Source organism: Tachysurus fulvidraco, chromosome 2 (assembly GCF_022655615.1).
Source record: "Tachysurus fulvidraco isolate hzauxx_2018 chromosome 2, HZAU_PFXX_2.0, whole genome shotgun sequence".
NCBI lineage: Eukaryota > Metazoa > Chordata > Actinopteri > Siluriformes > Bagridae > Tachysurus > Tachysurus fulvidraco.
The window spans coordinates 42,215,538-42,233,037 of NC_062519.1; the positions used below are offsets into that span (position 1 = coordinate 42,215,538).

The 17,500-nt window shown below is 40.2% G+C and overlaps 1 protein-coding gene across 1 annotated transcript in view; it reads left to right on the forward strand.

Moving 5' to 3' along the window:
• Positions 1 to 17,500, forward strand: part of LOC113663266 (trichohyalin) — a 199,365-nt gene that overhangs the window by 57,359 nt on the left and 124,506 nt on the right. Inside the window, exons 5-7 of the mRNA XM_047810246.1 lie at positions 1,805 to 1,891; positions 15,963 to 16,109; positions 16,698 to 16,781. Coding sequence (XP_047666202.1) covers positions 1,817 to 1,891; positions 15,963 to 16,109; positions 16,698 to 16,781 — 306 coding nt within the window. The 5' untranslated portion in view covers positions 1,805 to 1,816. The remainder of the gene's footprint in view (positions 1 to 1,804; positions 1,892 to 15,962; positions 16,110 to 16,697; positions 16,782 to 17,500) is intronic.

A 17,500-nucleotide genomic window follows, 5' to 3' on the forward strand; every position in this document is an offset into this window, starting at 1 on the left:
GAGGTCCAAGGGACCGTCTGCAAAGTGCAAAACCCGAAAAGTGAATACTTTAAAAACAGTCAATAACTTTACTGTAATACTGTTTTATATGAAAAATCATAAAAAATATACAAAAATACTTAAAATTTCCCCCAAATAAGTGTTGTAGTATAACTATCAGGACATCAGTGGTGTGTGAGCTGGTGACAGTACAGGGTATTGTGGGATGTCCTCTGTGGGACGAAGCCTTTGGACGTCCACCGAGCCGAGGCCGACTCTAAGAATCCTGAGACATCTCCAGTTAGACTCTGTGGTACTCAGGAGATCAGAAGTCCTTGAACCTCACACCAATACAACATTTAACTGACTGTATATTACAATCACACCCCCAGTGTCACCCATATGAGGATGGGTTCCCCCTCGAGTCCGGTTCCTCTCAAGGTTTCTTCCTTTACCAATTTAAGGCAGTTTTTCCTTGCCACTGCTGCCTGAGTCACCTCAGACTTGCTCATAGGGCAATAAATACATACACATTGTGAACTATATACAACTAATAATAATCTAGAATTTTTATTCTGTTAATTCTTATTTCTTTTATTATTCGTTATTTCTTTTATTATTCCTTATGTTTACCTTCTGCTCTGTGTTTATGTTCTGTAAAGCTGCTTTGAGACGATGTCTATTGTAAAAAGCGCTATACAAATAAACTTGAATTGAATGACAGTGAAGTTACAGACCGCTTTTCGGGTTTTGCACTTTGCAGACGGTCCCTTGGAATCTCTCAGGTGTATATAAACAAATATACAGGAAAAATTACGATTTAAATCGTATATATATATATATATATATATATATATATATATATATATATATATATATATATATATATATACACCAGACTTCATCAGTGTAACTTCACCTCAGCCATGCGAAAGACGAGTTAAAGCTCCTTCTCTTTTTTTGGCCTCACCACGAGAGCTGCACTGCATTGCCGGTCAGTTAGTATTCCATGCTCGGCTCGGAGAGGCATCGTGGAACGCTTTGGCCAGCCCTGATAAAGCTCGAGCACTTATCACACATGATTGATTTGTTTACTCGTCCCGGGCTGGTCCACTTATCATGTGCTTTATCCCTGAAGCCTGAACAGTGATGGGCTACTGCCTCTTTCTCTCTCTCTCTCTCTCTCTCTCTCTCTCTCTCTCTCTCTCTCTCTCTCTCTCTCGTTCACTCACTTTCTCTTTCTCAGTCTGAAAGCTCATTCAGCATGTTGTTGGACTTTAAAGACTATACAAATATTATAGGCAGGGTTAGAAAAAAAAGATGCTGAGGACACATGCTGAGAGCTCATTTTATACACAAAGTCTTTACAAGGTGTTAATTAAATTCATCTGATAAATCCTGTTTATACCGCAGCGATGTCCAGGTCTTAAATCTGATCGGTCGCAAAGGCGTGGAATAATTTCAGCAGTAGCTCATAGGTTTGTATTTATACGTTATCGTTTCTATAGTAACAGCTCATAAACAGGGACTTTTGGTGGCGTTTTGCTTCGGAATTTCTTACGGTACGACGCACGTGTATCATGACAAGGTGAAAGTATCTGATGTAAGCAGGGCAACTGTAAAGGGATAAAAACTACAGCAAAAAATCACAATGAGTTTTAAAACATGCTTTTATAGGAATATAATCAAACTTCCTGATCAGGTTTCATCTCACCACATGATTACTTTCCTATACTTTACTTTACTCCAATATATTTGACTTTTTTCCTCTTCTACCTACCAATCTCTTGTCTCTCTATCTGTTTTTCTTATTTTGTCTTTGCAGCACACTCAGAAGATGGAGACGTGTCAAGACGACTTGCTGCAGCAGCTCAGAAAACTTTCCCTGTCAGAGCAAGAAGCAAAAATGAAGGTAATTACCACATGACATCGCTACAGATGAACACGGGAACAGCTCCGGAAGAAAGAACGACGGAGGACAAGAATCAGTGTCATTTACAAAAATTGGGCTCAATTTAATAAATTGTGTCTAATTTTCTGTAACTCTTTTCACCACTAAAGCAAATAGCTGAAGAAGAAAATAAGTACGATTTATATAAAGGAATGAAGAAGAAGAGAAGATTTGAGATCTCAATATAGACACTGACGACTGAGAGACAGCAAATGACTCAGAATTACAGATAAATCAGAAACTTTATTTTTTTTTCTATTTATTTATTATTTTATTCGAAATAATTTGTTTATTATTTATTTATTTATTATTTTATTATTTTATTTATTTATTTTATTCGAAATAATTTGTTTATTATTTATTTATTTATTATTTTATTATTTTATTTATTTTATTCGAAATAATTTGTTTATTATTTATTTATTTATTTATTTTATTTATTTATTTTATTCGAAATATTTTTTTATTATTTATTTATTTATTTATTTATTATTTTATTATTATTATTATTATTCAAAATTGTTTTTTATTATTATTATTATTATTTGTTTTTTATTTATTTATTTGTTTGTTTGTTTGTTTGTTTGCAGTTTTTCTGCCAACAAATCTAAGGTAAGTTTTCTATTTATCTGAAACCAGTGGAACCTTTTTTTTATTTATTTATTTTTTTACTAGTTTGCAAAAGAAACGAAATTTACACAGAATTCAATAAATTCTACTGAGTTTATTATTCATCAGCATACAGAACTGAAGTCTGTTTAATATTAAACAAGTAAAATACTCTGTTATAAATAGTGACTCTTTTAGAAAGCTGCATTTTATAAGCAGGGAAGCATCAAAAAAACAAAAGAAGGTCACGAACACTAGACAAAGCAGTTAAAAAGAAGAGATTGAGTAAATCAGTACTGCTTAAAGACAAATGTATTCGTATAGCACTTTTAACAATGGAGGTTTTACCGTTCTCTACACAACATCATCTTATTGTTGTCTGAGGTGACTGTGGCAAGGAAAAAGTCCTTCAGATGTTATGAGGAAGAAACCTTAAGAGGAACTAGACTCAGAAGGGAACCTCATCCTCATCTTGGTGACATCAGAGAGTGGGATTATAAATGATTATAAACACCAGAGAGTGAGATTATAAATGATTATAAACACAGAGAGTGGGATTATAAATGATTATAAACACCAGAGAGTGGGATTATAAATGATTATAAACACCAGAGAGTGGGATTATAAATGATTATAAACACCAGAGAGTGGGATTATAAATGATTATAAACACCAGAGAGTGGGATTATAAATGATTATAAACACCATAGAGTGAGATTATAAATGATTATAAACACCAGAGAGTGGGATTATAAATGATTATAAACACCAGAGCGTGGGATTATAAATGATTATAAACACCATAGAGTGAGATTATAAATGATTATAAACACAGAGAGTGGGATTATAAATGATTATAAACACCAGAGAGTGGGATTATAAATGATTATAAACACTGAGAGTGGGATTATAAATGATTATAAACACTGAGAGTGGGATTATAAATGATTATAAACACTGAGAGTGGGATTATAAATGATTATAAACACTGAGAGTGGGATTATAAACGATTATAAACACAGAGTGGGATTATAAATGATTATAGACAGTGTTTAGATTTAACAAACAAGTATGTCTGTAAATACACGGATCTTCAGTACAACCCACGGTTTGAGGAAACTTCCTTGATTCACCCAACAGGAAGAGTAACCCTGAGAACTACAGTAAGGTAGACAAACAACATCCTGAGAATTCCTGAAGTTTCATCAGTGACACTGAGAAAGCATTTGGCTTGTAGAAGCCTGTAAGCTGTGTTCTCCAACTCAGTGATTATTCTACATCAAGCTCACTTCAAAGAGCCTGAGAAAGGAACCTGAATCAACTCACTGCAGGAATCGAATCAAACATAGCAAGTGATTCGACTCAGAAAGTGAATCGAAATGTCGCATGTTTATGGTTTATGGCATGTTTTTTTGTGCCTCCTGTAATAGTTCCACAAGATCTGTCCATCTTATCAGATCGATACATCGAGATCGAATGGTTGAATGTTTGGGGATTTATATGGAATTGTCATTAACCACAAAATGAACTGCTTTAGTTTTGGATTAGCTTCAAACTGGTCCAAGGTCACAGCAAGGTCAGATGTCTAAGATAGTCTTATAGTGATATATTTTAAAGCGTATTTCAGACATAGTTTAGATGCAAAGACTAGAATTCAGAGTAGACGTCAAAAGAGTCAGGGACGAGGTTTCATTTGGTTCCTTTTGGTTGCTGAAACCAGACTAACAAACTAAATCAACAAACACTCCAGCATGTAGTGCCAACAGTTCCACAGTCTCTAAACCCTCTAGTCTCTAGTGGTTAGCATGTCTGCCTCACACCTCCAGGGTTGGGGGTTCGAGTCCGGCCTCCGCCTTGTGTGTGTGGAGTTTGCATGTTCTCCCCGTGCCTCGGGGGTTTCCTCCGGGTACTCCGGTTTCCTCCCCCGGTCCAAAGACATGCATGGTAGGTTGATCGGCATCTCTGGAAAATTGTCCGTAGTGTGTGAGTGTGTGAGTGAATCAGAGTGTGTGTGTGTGTGCCCTGTGATGGGTTGGCACTCCGTCCAGGGTGTATCCTGCCTCGATGCCCGATGACACCTGAGATAGGCACAGGCTCCCCGTGACCCGAGAAGTTCGGATAAGCGGTAGGAGATGAATAGATGAATGAATGAGTTAGACATGCACCAGTCACGCCTTTAGGTGTAGTAGCTCACACCAGCTAGCAGCTATGCAATCAGGAGTGTCGAGGTTATAGAGTGGCATTCTTATGATTTATCTGGATTAGACTATATCACTTTCAATCCCAGCTCACTCATGATCCTGCATTTAGCCCCAAGGCTATCTTGAACCTCTACATGCAGTTTCGAGGGAAAAAAACAAAACACAGAGCACACATGCAATGCACCAGGGATAAATCTCTAACTCGAGCACGCAAGAATTCATCCTATTTAGTACGGTTAGCCGCTAAAGGCGAGGAGCGTTTTTCACACACATAAAAAAAAACGAATTTTCGATTTATGTCTTTAGAATAGACGAGGAGCTTGATGTGAAATGGAAAAAATGCGCTAAGGCCGATGGTATTTTTAACTGAAAGGCTTAATTAGTGTGTGATAGATGCCCTCAGCTATGAGTCTGGACTCTATCGTCCTACACGACGGTAGGCGGCTAAAGAGGCTATCGATTGCGCTGATTTAAAGCCGCGACTGGTAAAACGAACGGCTCGTAAAAAGCGCACAGCTAATTAGTCACTTATCAATAAAATGGGGTTTGATCAAAAGCAACACTTCTCACTGACAAAAATCCTTTATGGCTCTCAGAGGAGAGCCGGGCGAATCGGAGCGAAGGGATTTTGTCGATTGTTAGCTTGAAGCGCTGCAGGATAGACATCAATCATAACAATTCTGTTATAGACTGTCAAAAAAAGTAATGGTTGCAGATTGATGAATCAGGACAGGAAGTTCTTCCTAACATCTGATTGGTCAAGGTGGAGCTCTTGGGTTATATCTCGTACAAGGAGCGAGTTACTGCTCATGGCCTCAGATGACATCTCGTGCATGCTCTTCAGAACCATCTGGGCTTTTCTGGTCTGGTTTTCCTTACAATGTACCAGCACCGTGTTTCAGCGTGCAGGCTGAAGAGGAGCTCGTTATGTAGCCGAGTGTCGGTGTGTAATAGTGTCCACTGACTCCAGTGTAGTCCACGATTTGTTCTCATACCAGGCTTCACACAGGAGGCACTCTTTGGGATCATTTGTGCTTTCCATCTCTCTATCTCTCTCTCTCTCTCTCTCTCTTTTTCTTCCCTCCCTCCCCGTTTCCTCGCTCGGGACTTGGCACGTTGTGCACGGCGTGCTCGGGCAGCTAAAGGTGCTCGTTAAAAGCTATAACTTATCTCGCGTTTGAAGCTAATGGGAGGAACACTGGCCGCAGTGAAAAATAAATTATGCCCCCCGCCCACCCCCCTCGGCCTGCCCTCCTAACCCAGAGCGTATTATGGCAGCGGTGAGAGAGTATGCATTACAGATCGGGGGCATTAGAATTTATCTGAGCTGCACCAAGCTGACTGATGCATTCGAAAATAATGTACTCGAGCCCGAGCATTACTGGGACCCCATAACTAATGGACAGCTCTCGCACGTGGCCATCGCTGTATATCATCCAACCGGACTGCAGTCTCCTTCCAGATGAGCATCTCTCTCTCTCTCTCTCTCTCTCTCTCTCTCTCTCTCTCTGCCTTTCTCTCTCTGTCCAGCTCTATCCCTTGCTCGCTTTTTTCACAGCTTATCTGTCTTTTCAGCAGGACCCACGTGATTGGACGTCATCGAAGTCATGCTCAGTTTGACTCCTAGCGTGAAATACATTTTTATTCTTACGGTTTGTTGGTTTGCGTTAATGCTGTGGCTCATGAACAGTGCTAAGTTAAAGGTGAGGTCAGCGTTTTTTGTTTTTTTTTTTGTTTTGTTTCCCCCCAAGCACATTTTGTAATATTTGGCAAAGTTCTTCCCACATGTGGGCAGCTTCAATAAAAAATATCTGCCCAGAGGAGATATTGTTGCCAGCAATGCAGTCTGGCCAGAAGGCAGCAGGAGATAGGATGCTAATAAGTTCAGAAGGGAAGACGAGTGCTGGACCCCTGGGAACGAGCATAAAAGGCTTTTATTCTGTATGCTTCTTTAAAAAAAAAATCATAAAACAGCTTAAAAAATTACACCTCGACCGAAAGGTATAAATAATCAGAAGCTGGTTAGTCGGGACTGTCGAGCTTTGGGAGACAGATGAGTGCTTGGATCCTGTTTATCCTCATTATCTCCTGCTTCTTTAGCCTTGTTAACAAATGGAGCTCTAACAGTAAAACTGAATCTCTGGTTTTGCTTCATCAACCCCTAACCCCCCCCCCCCCCCTCCCTCTTTACCACCAACCCCACTCCATCACTCTGGACCAGAGGTCTAGAATACCTGAGCTAGCAGCTACTCATCTCTGATGATAAAAGACCCCAGTGCTCAGCTCCTCTTTGTCCTCGGCCTAATTGGAAATTCATAGAATAGCTAATGAAATGAAACTTGGGATGATGTACGCAGGTTTTTTTGTATTACACGTCAGCACATGGCATGATAGACCTGTGCTGAGTTTCTGATGCTTAAGTGGATCAGATCCCTAATATAAAAGTGTAATACGATTATAGAGCAGTGTAATTGGAAAATACATAATAAGTGTGTGTGTGTGTGTGTGTGTGTGAGAGAGAGAGAGAGAGAGGAAGTAGATAGGCAGCACATTGGGTCATATGAATGAATGGTCAGCAGCGTTGTGTTGTTTTTTCCCTCTATGGCTTTCTTCATAAAACATTCTTTTGTCAGATAGTAATGCATGAAAGGATCTAAAAAGCAAGATTGTGACGATTTTATACAGTAAGTCAAGAAGCGTGTTGTCGTTTTCCTTTCTGACTACGCGCACCTAATAAACCAAGGAAATCAGGAACCCCCTGCTGATCTTTAAAGCTCTCTTATCGTGGAACTTGGAAACGCCAAGCCTCTTTAGCTAAAGCGTGACCATCGAGGCTCGGCTAAAACGCTTCCAAAATTTATTATTCGGCTTTGGCTTTGAGTGGCCAGCATCTGAGCGTCGGTTATCCTCCTGAATAAGCTCGCCTCTGAATAATGCCGGGGTGAATCGGGCTGGAGAGGAGCCGTAATAAGCCTGTGTAAAAAGCTTTGCTGGGAATGGATTTAAACAGGGAGAAGCGCTAAAGTGGTAACGGCCGTCGGCTATCGGATAACGCGGCGCTGTTAAAAGGTCGGCTGTGCGGCTGTCCCAATTTTAGCTAATCTCCACCACCTGATTGTCTCTTGAAGTGTCCCCATGCCACATACATTCATTAACAGTCCACTAGAGGATTTATTTGATTATTTCCTTTATTTTCAACAACCCTCCCACACACACACACACACACACACACACGCGGGTAATCGGTAATTCCCAAAACGGCGGCCGTTGGCTTGATTCGGAATGACCTCATAGAAGCAGAGTGCCTTTTTGCAGCAAATAACCTACGTCTCAATGTCAAGGCATTAACAGATATGGTGTGGTGGTGGGTGTATTTTCATTTTGATGTTCCAAACTACCCCTGACCCCCGAACGTCAACCCCCCCCCCCCCCCTGCATCTTTTATGCGCATCAGGGAGCCCCACAACCTCATGCCAGAGCCCCCGCCAGGTCGCAGTCTTTTGACATAGCCTCTGTGTAGGTCTCAGATAGAATTTTTAATAGTGAGTCATTATCATTTTGATTTCTCACCCAAGGAAAAGGACGACCTCTGGCATTTGTGTGTGGCCGGTTCTCGCAGCACGGCAGGCAGTCCGGAGCCTGTGCCACGTCCTAAAGAGCACCGCTGTGAATGAGAGATGACACGTTTGTAGATAACGGTCTCGCACATGCCGATGTCTGACCGCGTAGCTGCTTCAGAAGCAGTGGAACATCACGCGTCTCACAGCACGGCTGAATTTCGTCCGTACGCTGGAGAGAATGTTGTATTTACTTGTCGTTTTTTGTTTCAGAATTTCATTGAGCATGCTGGTCTTTCCTGAACAAATCATTATTCAAACTTGAGCAATACTGTGCTGCAGAGCTTGAAAAAAAAAAGGAAAAGAAAAGAAAGAGCAGGTTTGTCTCACTATATTGACCTTGAACTGAAGCCCATCGAGTTGTGCTGCGGTGAGGAGCAGTATTTATTGTCAGCGTCGTCACGCATCCTCCCGGAGAACGCCATTTTCCGGCTCCACGTGCACTCGTATTGTATTTTTTTTTTTTTTTTACTTCCTGGTTCTGACACTGCTTCTGGATCGTCATTTGTTCATCTCTTCAGATTAGCCTTTGGTTAAGTCGTTCTGTGTGTTTATAGAGTCTTGTTCATTTAACATTCGGTTTGATCTCTTTTACCCAGAAGCCAAAAATAGAGTTTCTTCCTGTTTGTCTCGTGTCCATCCATGTCGATGACCGAACGTCTTCCTCGCGTCTCGCTCCACAGTGGTGTTAATGTGACGTTCATATAAAAGTAGACACTCAGGACTTTAAGACTTTGTAGAGTTTCATCACTATTTCTGTTTTTTCTCTACAACACTAGAGGTGATATTTTTATAGAGAAGATCCAGAAAAACAAAAACGCTTCTTTTTCTTCCACACAGATGTTTGTATGTTCAGAGTAAATGTTGGTATCAAACCCATTTCTGCTCTCTGAGAAGCTCCGAGTGTTTGTTCGTCTAAAAAGCAGCTCAGGTTTCTCTTCATCACTAAAATTCAGTGTAAGATCATCAACAGAGGGAAAAACACACGTCTAAAACACACTGAAAGAACGATTTATTTTAGATCAGACTCACAGACACGACGTGGGACGACTGTTTATACTGAGAGAAAACGTCCCGTACGTCCGTCTCGGCCGGTGTACCGGTATAAAGGGTTTAGCTTTGGGAACAGAGTAACCTTTAGAGTTTTGGTAGACATTTAAAATGGCTAGATTGTGAACCGATAATTTACTTTCTGCAGGATTTTCTCCACGTCTTGACGGATAAATCTTATCCGTTGCTGCTTTCTGCGCTTTAACCGAATGCCTTCAAAATAAAAGTCTGATTATCGGATTACCGTTAATAACCAAAGCAGCTGAGTTGAAGCACTGCATCCTGTCTCTCAGTACCACGTGTTATAGTGTTGGGTCACACTGGAATATATAATGTTCATTTTAATTACATCAATTTAACCTTCAATCAATCGTCTCGTACCTTTAAATCCGATCGGTTCCGTTTTTAATTCTGTTATAGAATCGGTGCTGCATTAGTGCGGAGTGTGTGTGTGTGTGTGTGTGTGTGTGTGTGTGTGTGTGTGTGTGTGTGTGTGTGTGTGTGTGTGTGTGTGTGTGTGTTTGTGCTGAGTGGATTTGTTTGATGTGCTTTAAGTGTGCCATATTGCTAATGAACACGATGAAGAGTCGCATGGCACTGGATTTTTTTTGTGAGCCGGGTCTTGTAGAGCAGCTGGGTTACTGTTTTGTTCATTAGGAAGCTCACCTGTAATGTCTAATAGCATTTAGGGGAAACTGAGGAACCGGCCTTGACTCTACACAATCGGAGCAGCTGCTCTCGTGCCGAACACTTCCTCCGATTCAGCTTCACACACACTGCTGACTTTAGAGTGTGTGTGAGGACGACGAGATTCTGTAAACCTTAATGTAAATGCCTTTTGTTTATCCGCGAGCCTATTTGTGTGTGTGTGTGTGGGGGGGGGTGTTTAGGAAAAGTGCCATAGCCTGGGCAGAACAAAGCACATCTCTGCACGTGTTGTCTATGGCGTGTGTGCAGCCCCCCCCCCCCACCCCCACCCGTCTTCTGTTTCTTTCTCCTTTTTTTCCCCCGTTTCTTTTCAGCTCTTTGGATGAGGTTGCAATTAGCATGCTAATGACATGATCTAAGCCTCTAAAGATCAAGTCAGTAGGAGGCCTTTCTCTGCGTCTGGAGATAACAAAGAGCCTTTTACCCAAATCACCCGATGAAAATGTGCTGCATTTATTCCACGTGTCCTGATTTTTTTCAGATACACACAATTGTGTTCCTTTCTTATTTTCTTTCTTTCTTTTTTTTTTGCCTCTTTTTCTCAATATGCCATCGAGGGCCTGTCGGTCTGTGGCTCGTTCTGGTTAAGTACTGTACATCGAGGGGTTTTTATTATTCTCCTTTAAAGTGCACGGCATGTTGAATTTGCATACGTTCCCAGACCTACTCGATGTGGCTCTCGTTTAGGAAGCGGTTAATTTAAGAGAGTTTGTTTGGCCAGAAAGGTTAGAGATGAAAGAGGCTCCCAATGAGAAGGTGGACAAGTGTTTGCTAGCCAGCTGAGGACGTACTGTAGCGTCGGCTCGGGTCTAATGACGAGTGGCTAATAGCTTGGCGCGTTGGCGTGAGCGACCGGGTTCTGCTGATGGACTGCACATTCAGCACTATTTGTTTTTGCTGTAGGGTAAAAAAAATGTTTTCTAGCATGCAGTTGACAAGAATCGATAAACACGTATTGATAAATTGGTAGTCATTATTATTAACAATGTAATGTAATATTTTATTAATCGTTACGTTCACTAGACGTTCACATTATTGTTTTAATTTGGTCACCTGACAGCGTTATCTGCCCTCTATTATATACACGAGCGACAGAGGAATTCCGTCTCTCCCACCCAGAGAGCGTGGACGCTTTCCCTCTCGTCTCGTCAACACTTCTGTCATGTTAATCCACACGGTTCCACAGACTCCTTAACGTTCCAGGAAATCTGCTACTAAACACTAAATCAGGCTCTGGAAGAGGATTTACTTTAAAGGTGCAGTCTCCGATGTTTGAAAGCCATTGTTGACATTTGAAATCACCAAAACAAACACACCCCTAACCCAAACGGGTCCCACCCCTGTATCGATAGCTCCGCCCACACATACATACGTAACCCGGGTGACTAACAGAAAGAAACGTGTCTTTATCATAGCTGAAGGGAAGAACAATACGATTGTAGATAAACAAACAAGCAAAAATGCCACACAAGCATAATGATGTAAAGGACAAAGGCATATATTAGTTCTGTGTAACAAAGCAAAACCAACGTTACTCACCTATCGAGAAGGAAAAAAGAGCCTCGGCGTCTTAAGTAAAGTCGGCCACATGTTCACAGGTGGGAGTTTCCCGAGTCGATAACTCCTGAGCTAAACGCTGTTACTACACAAAACGCGGTTGTAGCTGCCTCTCTACATTACTACGATAGAAAAGAGGTGTTATTTGTGTAGTAACAGCGTTTAGCTCAGGAGTTATTGACTCGGGAAACTCCAACCTGTGAATATGTGGCCAACTTCCTGCTCCTTCAGTTCTCTCCAGCGCTGGAAAGCTGATCCTATATTAACACGTCCTACTTCTTGTCCTTATCGTAAGTCTTTCTTCTCTTTCTTTCTTTGTTTTTATCCTCCATGTCGACGTTAAAACCGCTTTCTGCTAATGACACACATGCGCACCGAACACTCTCTCCGCCCATATCGACAAGCCCCGCCCCTTTCTGCTCATTGGCTACACGTTTGTTTTGTTTTTATATTGTTTGTCTCAAAAATCGGAGACCCCACCTTTAACTACCGCTAGTGCCGTAAGCAGTGATTTTCATTTCACGTTTCTTGAGGACGTTGGAGTACGATTTCTCCTTAGGAATTTTTTACCAGGTCGGAGGTCAGGAATTATGAGTTTCAACCCCTCGCTGATAGCAGCATGAACCACAAAGCAAACCCTGAGGACTGGTCTCAGATTCTTCACTCTCTGTTCTCAGATCGTCTTATAAAACTTTATAGGATTAAAAACGATTCCACACCATGAGTTATGTCAGAAATGGGAAGAATGTGCTGATAATTGTCACGCGCTGTAAACTTGATCGGTATCATTACATTTTCCGTTACATTTCCATCTTATTTTCAGTGTTGGATTAAACTCCAACCCACCATCTTTACCCACCATTACTATGGATACCAAACATTCACCTACATCTCAGGGATATATTACATCATCATAGATAAAGAAGAATCAGTTTAAAGTTTGCTTTTTTTTTTTTTCATTAAAAATTCTCTCTTTGGTGTGAAATTCTGTATTCGTATTTGATAAGTGATGATATAAAGGTGTTGCAGTGCTAGAGTGGGAGTGCAGACTTACCTTCATCCTGCAGTCAAAGTGAACAAACAGAGGGGTTGAAAGCCGGCCCCTGACCGAGGGCGGGGTGGCGGCGGTTTAAAGCTTCGCACTGGTTGTGTGTGTGTTGAAAGCACCTGGGAGAGGATGCTCCAAGGCCTGGCCTTTACTCAGCCCCTCTGTTCTCTTTGTTCTCCCAGCAGCATACACACACACACACACACACACACACACACACACACACACACACACACACACACACACACACACACACACACACACATTGTCCGCTGTAGGCTGTGGATTTGAACCCTGATTGTTGCATGATGCTGAAATTGAGCTCCAGTCCAAAATACCTCAGACTCTCGTCACACTCTCGTGGCTGTAGATCCGTGTTTTTTTCCCTCCTTCTTTCCTCCTTTCATGGCGTTTGTTGCATCATTGTATTTTAAGCTAAGTATTTTACTGAGTTGGGTGAATCTGAGAGACTGAAACTGTGTGTATAGATCAAAATAGACTCCAGCAATTCCACAATGGTCTCCACCAGGCAACCAAACTGGGCTAGAAAAATGGGGAAACGGAGACACTGATGGAGAAATCAACAGTTTGTTGGGACACTGAGGTCTTTTTTCTGTCTTATATTTGACTGAACACAAATATTTTAAAGCACATGAAGAAATAAAGCAGCACCATTAGACATATTTATTTCTGTTTGTTTGAGTGTCTAATCAAACCTTTTATTATTAGTATTAGTATTAGTATTAGTATTGAATTATTATTATTATTATTATTACTATTATTACTATTATTACTATTATTGCTAGTATTGTTTGATTATTATTTTTTTATTGTTGTTGCGATTATTATTTTATTATTATTATTATTATTATTATTATTATTATCATCATTATTATTATTATTATTTATTTTTATTATTTGTTTTATTTGATTATTATTATTATTATTATTATTATTATTATTGCTAGTATTGTTTGATTATTTCTATTATTATTATTATTATTATTATTATTATTATTATTATTATTATTATTATTATTATTATTATTAATATTATTATTATCAATATTTTCACTTTTTGTTTTATTTGATTATTATTATTTTTTTATTATTTATTTTTATTATTTTTAGATTATTATTATTATTATTATTATTATTATTGCTAGTATTGTTTTATTATTTTTTTGTAATTATTATTGTTGTTGTTATTATTATTATTATTATTATTATTATTATTATTTATATTATTTGTTTTATTTGATTATTATTATTATTATTATTATTGCTAGTGTTGTTTTATTATTTTTTGTAATTATTATTATTGTTGTTATTATTATTATTATTATTATTATTATTATTATTATTATTATGTATTTATATTATTTGTTTTATTATTATTATTATTATTATTATTATTATTATTATTATTATTATTATTATTATTATTATTAGATTATTAAGCTACAAACCCAACAGCTAAGCATCTGTTGCAGGTATGATAAAGTTAATCCAAAGATGATTAGATCTTGACATTAAAATATGATTAGAAAATGACTGACATTTGCAGCTCGGTTCATTATGCTGTAATGTACAGGGTTCTGTTATCGGCACCAGAACTTTCATTAAAATGGAAGTTCAATTAAGCTTTTAGAGGGAATTGATTTTGTAAGCACATGACGTGACTCTAAAAGGGCAGATAATACGTCTTAATTAAAATGTAAATCACGTGCGTTCCACTACCAATTTTATATACATATATAAATATATATATAAATAATGAACTCTTCTATGAGCTTTAAAGGGTTTCGATTGTTTTCTATCTGAGGTTACGTGCGTGTGTTAAACTGAGGATCCGTACGGAAGGAACGGTCCTAGAGTCTGAGATAACAGTCGTAGAAGTCCGTGTAAAATCATGTGACGTGACATTTTAAAATGCTCACCACAACGAGGACGACTTTGTCACGGGTGTCCTGGCGAGGTCACGTGACGTCACGTGCACGTCGACCCCCGATATGAACAGAATTGCAAAGTTTTCGCAACGTACACGTGTGACGTATCAAAATGCTCGACACACCGAGGACAACTGTATGTATGTACAGTATGTATATTCTGACAACATCACACGCTCGTATCCACTCGCCTTTAAAAGTATTGGCACCCTATCTGTTGACTCGCCTTTAAAAGGTTTGCCAGCGAAGATGCTCCACTAGTAAAAAATAATCCTTTTCTACACCATACCTGATTCTGAACAGAGATCATGTCGTATCGATGTCATCACGCAAGCATCATTGCTTAAAAAAACAATAATTGTTTATATGGAAGATGCCATGAGATCTTTACCGTTGTTTTTATCTGTCACGTTATCGTCAGTGAGCACGAGGTTTTGAATTATTTGAAGTAGCAGCTTCGTTTAGAAAATGCTGGTTTGTTCGGTTCGGTTTGACAACCTAACGATTTTTTCCGTGTAGCTTTAAGAGAGGTGTGCTGTGAGATTGACTTCGCTCACTTTTCCACCGTGACCAGTTGACTCTAATTGGTCACAGAGGCCAGATTTGCTATAGAGGATGGATTGACCCGATTTGTCCGTTTCTCAGCATGTCCACACGTATGTAACGTCTACCGCAAGTGTGTCATCTCGGTCTCGGGTGTATCGCCATATTATTATTACCTGCTAAGTGCTAGTGTGTGTGTGTGTGTGTGTGTGTGTGTTTGAAACATTACATGTTCTAAGGTTCTAAGGGACAAAAAATTTGGATAAAGACGAAGAAGCCTTTATTCGTTAGATACCGTATGCATTCATTCATTTTTCTTTACATATCACAGCTTAAGAAGGGACTTGAACCGCTGACCTTCATATCTGTAATCTAAACCTTAACTGTTGGGTCACAGCTTACGTTTACAGAAACACTCGCTCGCTCGCTCGCCTGCCCGCTCGCCCGCAGGACCACCCACCCACCCACTGTCGTTCCCTCAATGTCCCTTTCGTTCCAGCGTAGACGTTCTCATGATGCTGACGCTGGAGTCTCCTCAAGAAATCAGCGCATTATTACTGTATAATCCAGTGACTTTATAGAATATGAAGGATCTCTTCACCAATCAGAACGCAGACTTCAACACATTGTGGGGGTCAAATATCACATTTTGTGGTCTTAAATTTCCATACGCTGCATACAGCACTCATGAAGATGATGATGATGATGATGATGATGATGATGATGATGATGATCTCCACTCCTTGGCAGGTGGAGGAACGTGAAGCTCAGATACAGGATCTCCAGGACACGATCACAGAGCTCCATAAGGAGATATCCCTGAAGGACCAGGACAAACTCAGGCAGCTTCAGCAGCTCGTCCATCTTGAAACCAGGGTCAAGGAGCTCACGCAGGAGGTGTTTATGATCTATTAAAAAGTATTTCTCGGTTCAGCTTGTGCACAAGAAGAGCGATTATTTACACATATTTAAACATCAAAAGGGGGTGGGGGCACGGTGGCTTAGAGCTTAGCACGTTCGCCTCACACCTCCAGGGTCGGGGATTCGATTCCCGCCTCCACCTTGTGTGTGTGGAGTTTGGATGTTCTCCCCGTGCCTCGGGGGTTTCCTCCGGGTACTCCGGTTTCCTCCCCCGGTCCAAAGACATGCATGGTAGGTTGATTGGCATCTCTGGGAAATTGTCCGTAGTGTGTGTGTGTGTGAGTGAATGAGAGTGTGTGTGTGCCCTGTGATGGGTTGGCACTCCGTCCAGGGTGTATCCTGCCTCGATGCCCGATGACACCTGAGATAGGCACAGGCTTCCCGTGACCCGAGAAGTTCGGATAAGCGGTAGAAGATGAATGAATGATGAATGAATGAACAGCAAATCTGGATGTATAGCTGTTTAATATTTGAGCTGTTTTTTTATTTCATCTCAATACTTTTGCCACAAATTTAATACCATTTCAGTATTTTAAATGAAGTGCAGAATGGTTGTGTGTTCAGTTACAGAGCTCAACACAGACCATCACTCAGCTCAGACACGAGGCCAGAGACAGAGCTGCGAGCACCGGTGTGTTACACAGAGATGTGAGTAGCAGCCGCATCATATCATTTAGGTGTGTGTGTGTGTGTGTGTGTGTGTGTGTGTGTGTGTGTGTGTGTGTGTGTGTGTGTGTGTTTGAAACATTACATGTTCTAAGGTTTCAGTAAGGGAGTCCCAAAGCGTTTCTCTTTTTTAAAGACATAATGTACTTACTTTTTTGCGTTACATGTACCACAGCGAATTTGCTCGTAAATGTTCTAAGCAAACGTAATTAGCCGGCTGTAATGTTATGGAGACGCAGGTAGAGAATTCCTGTTCTACACTAAGTACGGTTGAGTGCTAAAGTAAAGGAAGACATCCGATCGTTTCCTGTGGCAGCTCACTTAAAGTAACATGCTTAAGATTTGATTAGAATTTCTGTCGTAATCCTTTTACAAAGGAAGAAGATACTTCAGAAGGAACTTTGTTAAGAACCTTCTGTCTGCCTATAGATAAAGATACGACGGATATAGATATAGATGTACGCCGAACGTCCGCTTTAATAGACACCTGTGCACCCGTTCATACGCACAGCCAATCAGGTGGCTGCAGCAAAGTGTATAAAATCATCCCGATACAGGACAAGAGCTTCATGATGAAAACCTCTCAGATGGGCCGGTTAGAGCATTTCAGAACCTGCTGATCTCCTGGGATCTTCCACACACGACAGAAACGTGTGAAAAAAAAAACATCCTGTACGTTTCCGTGGCGGAAAAAGCATCGC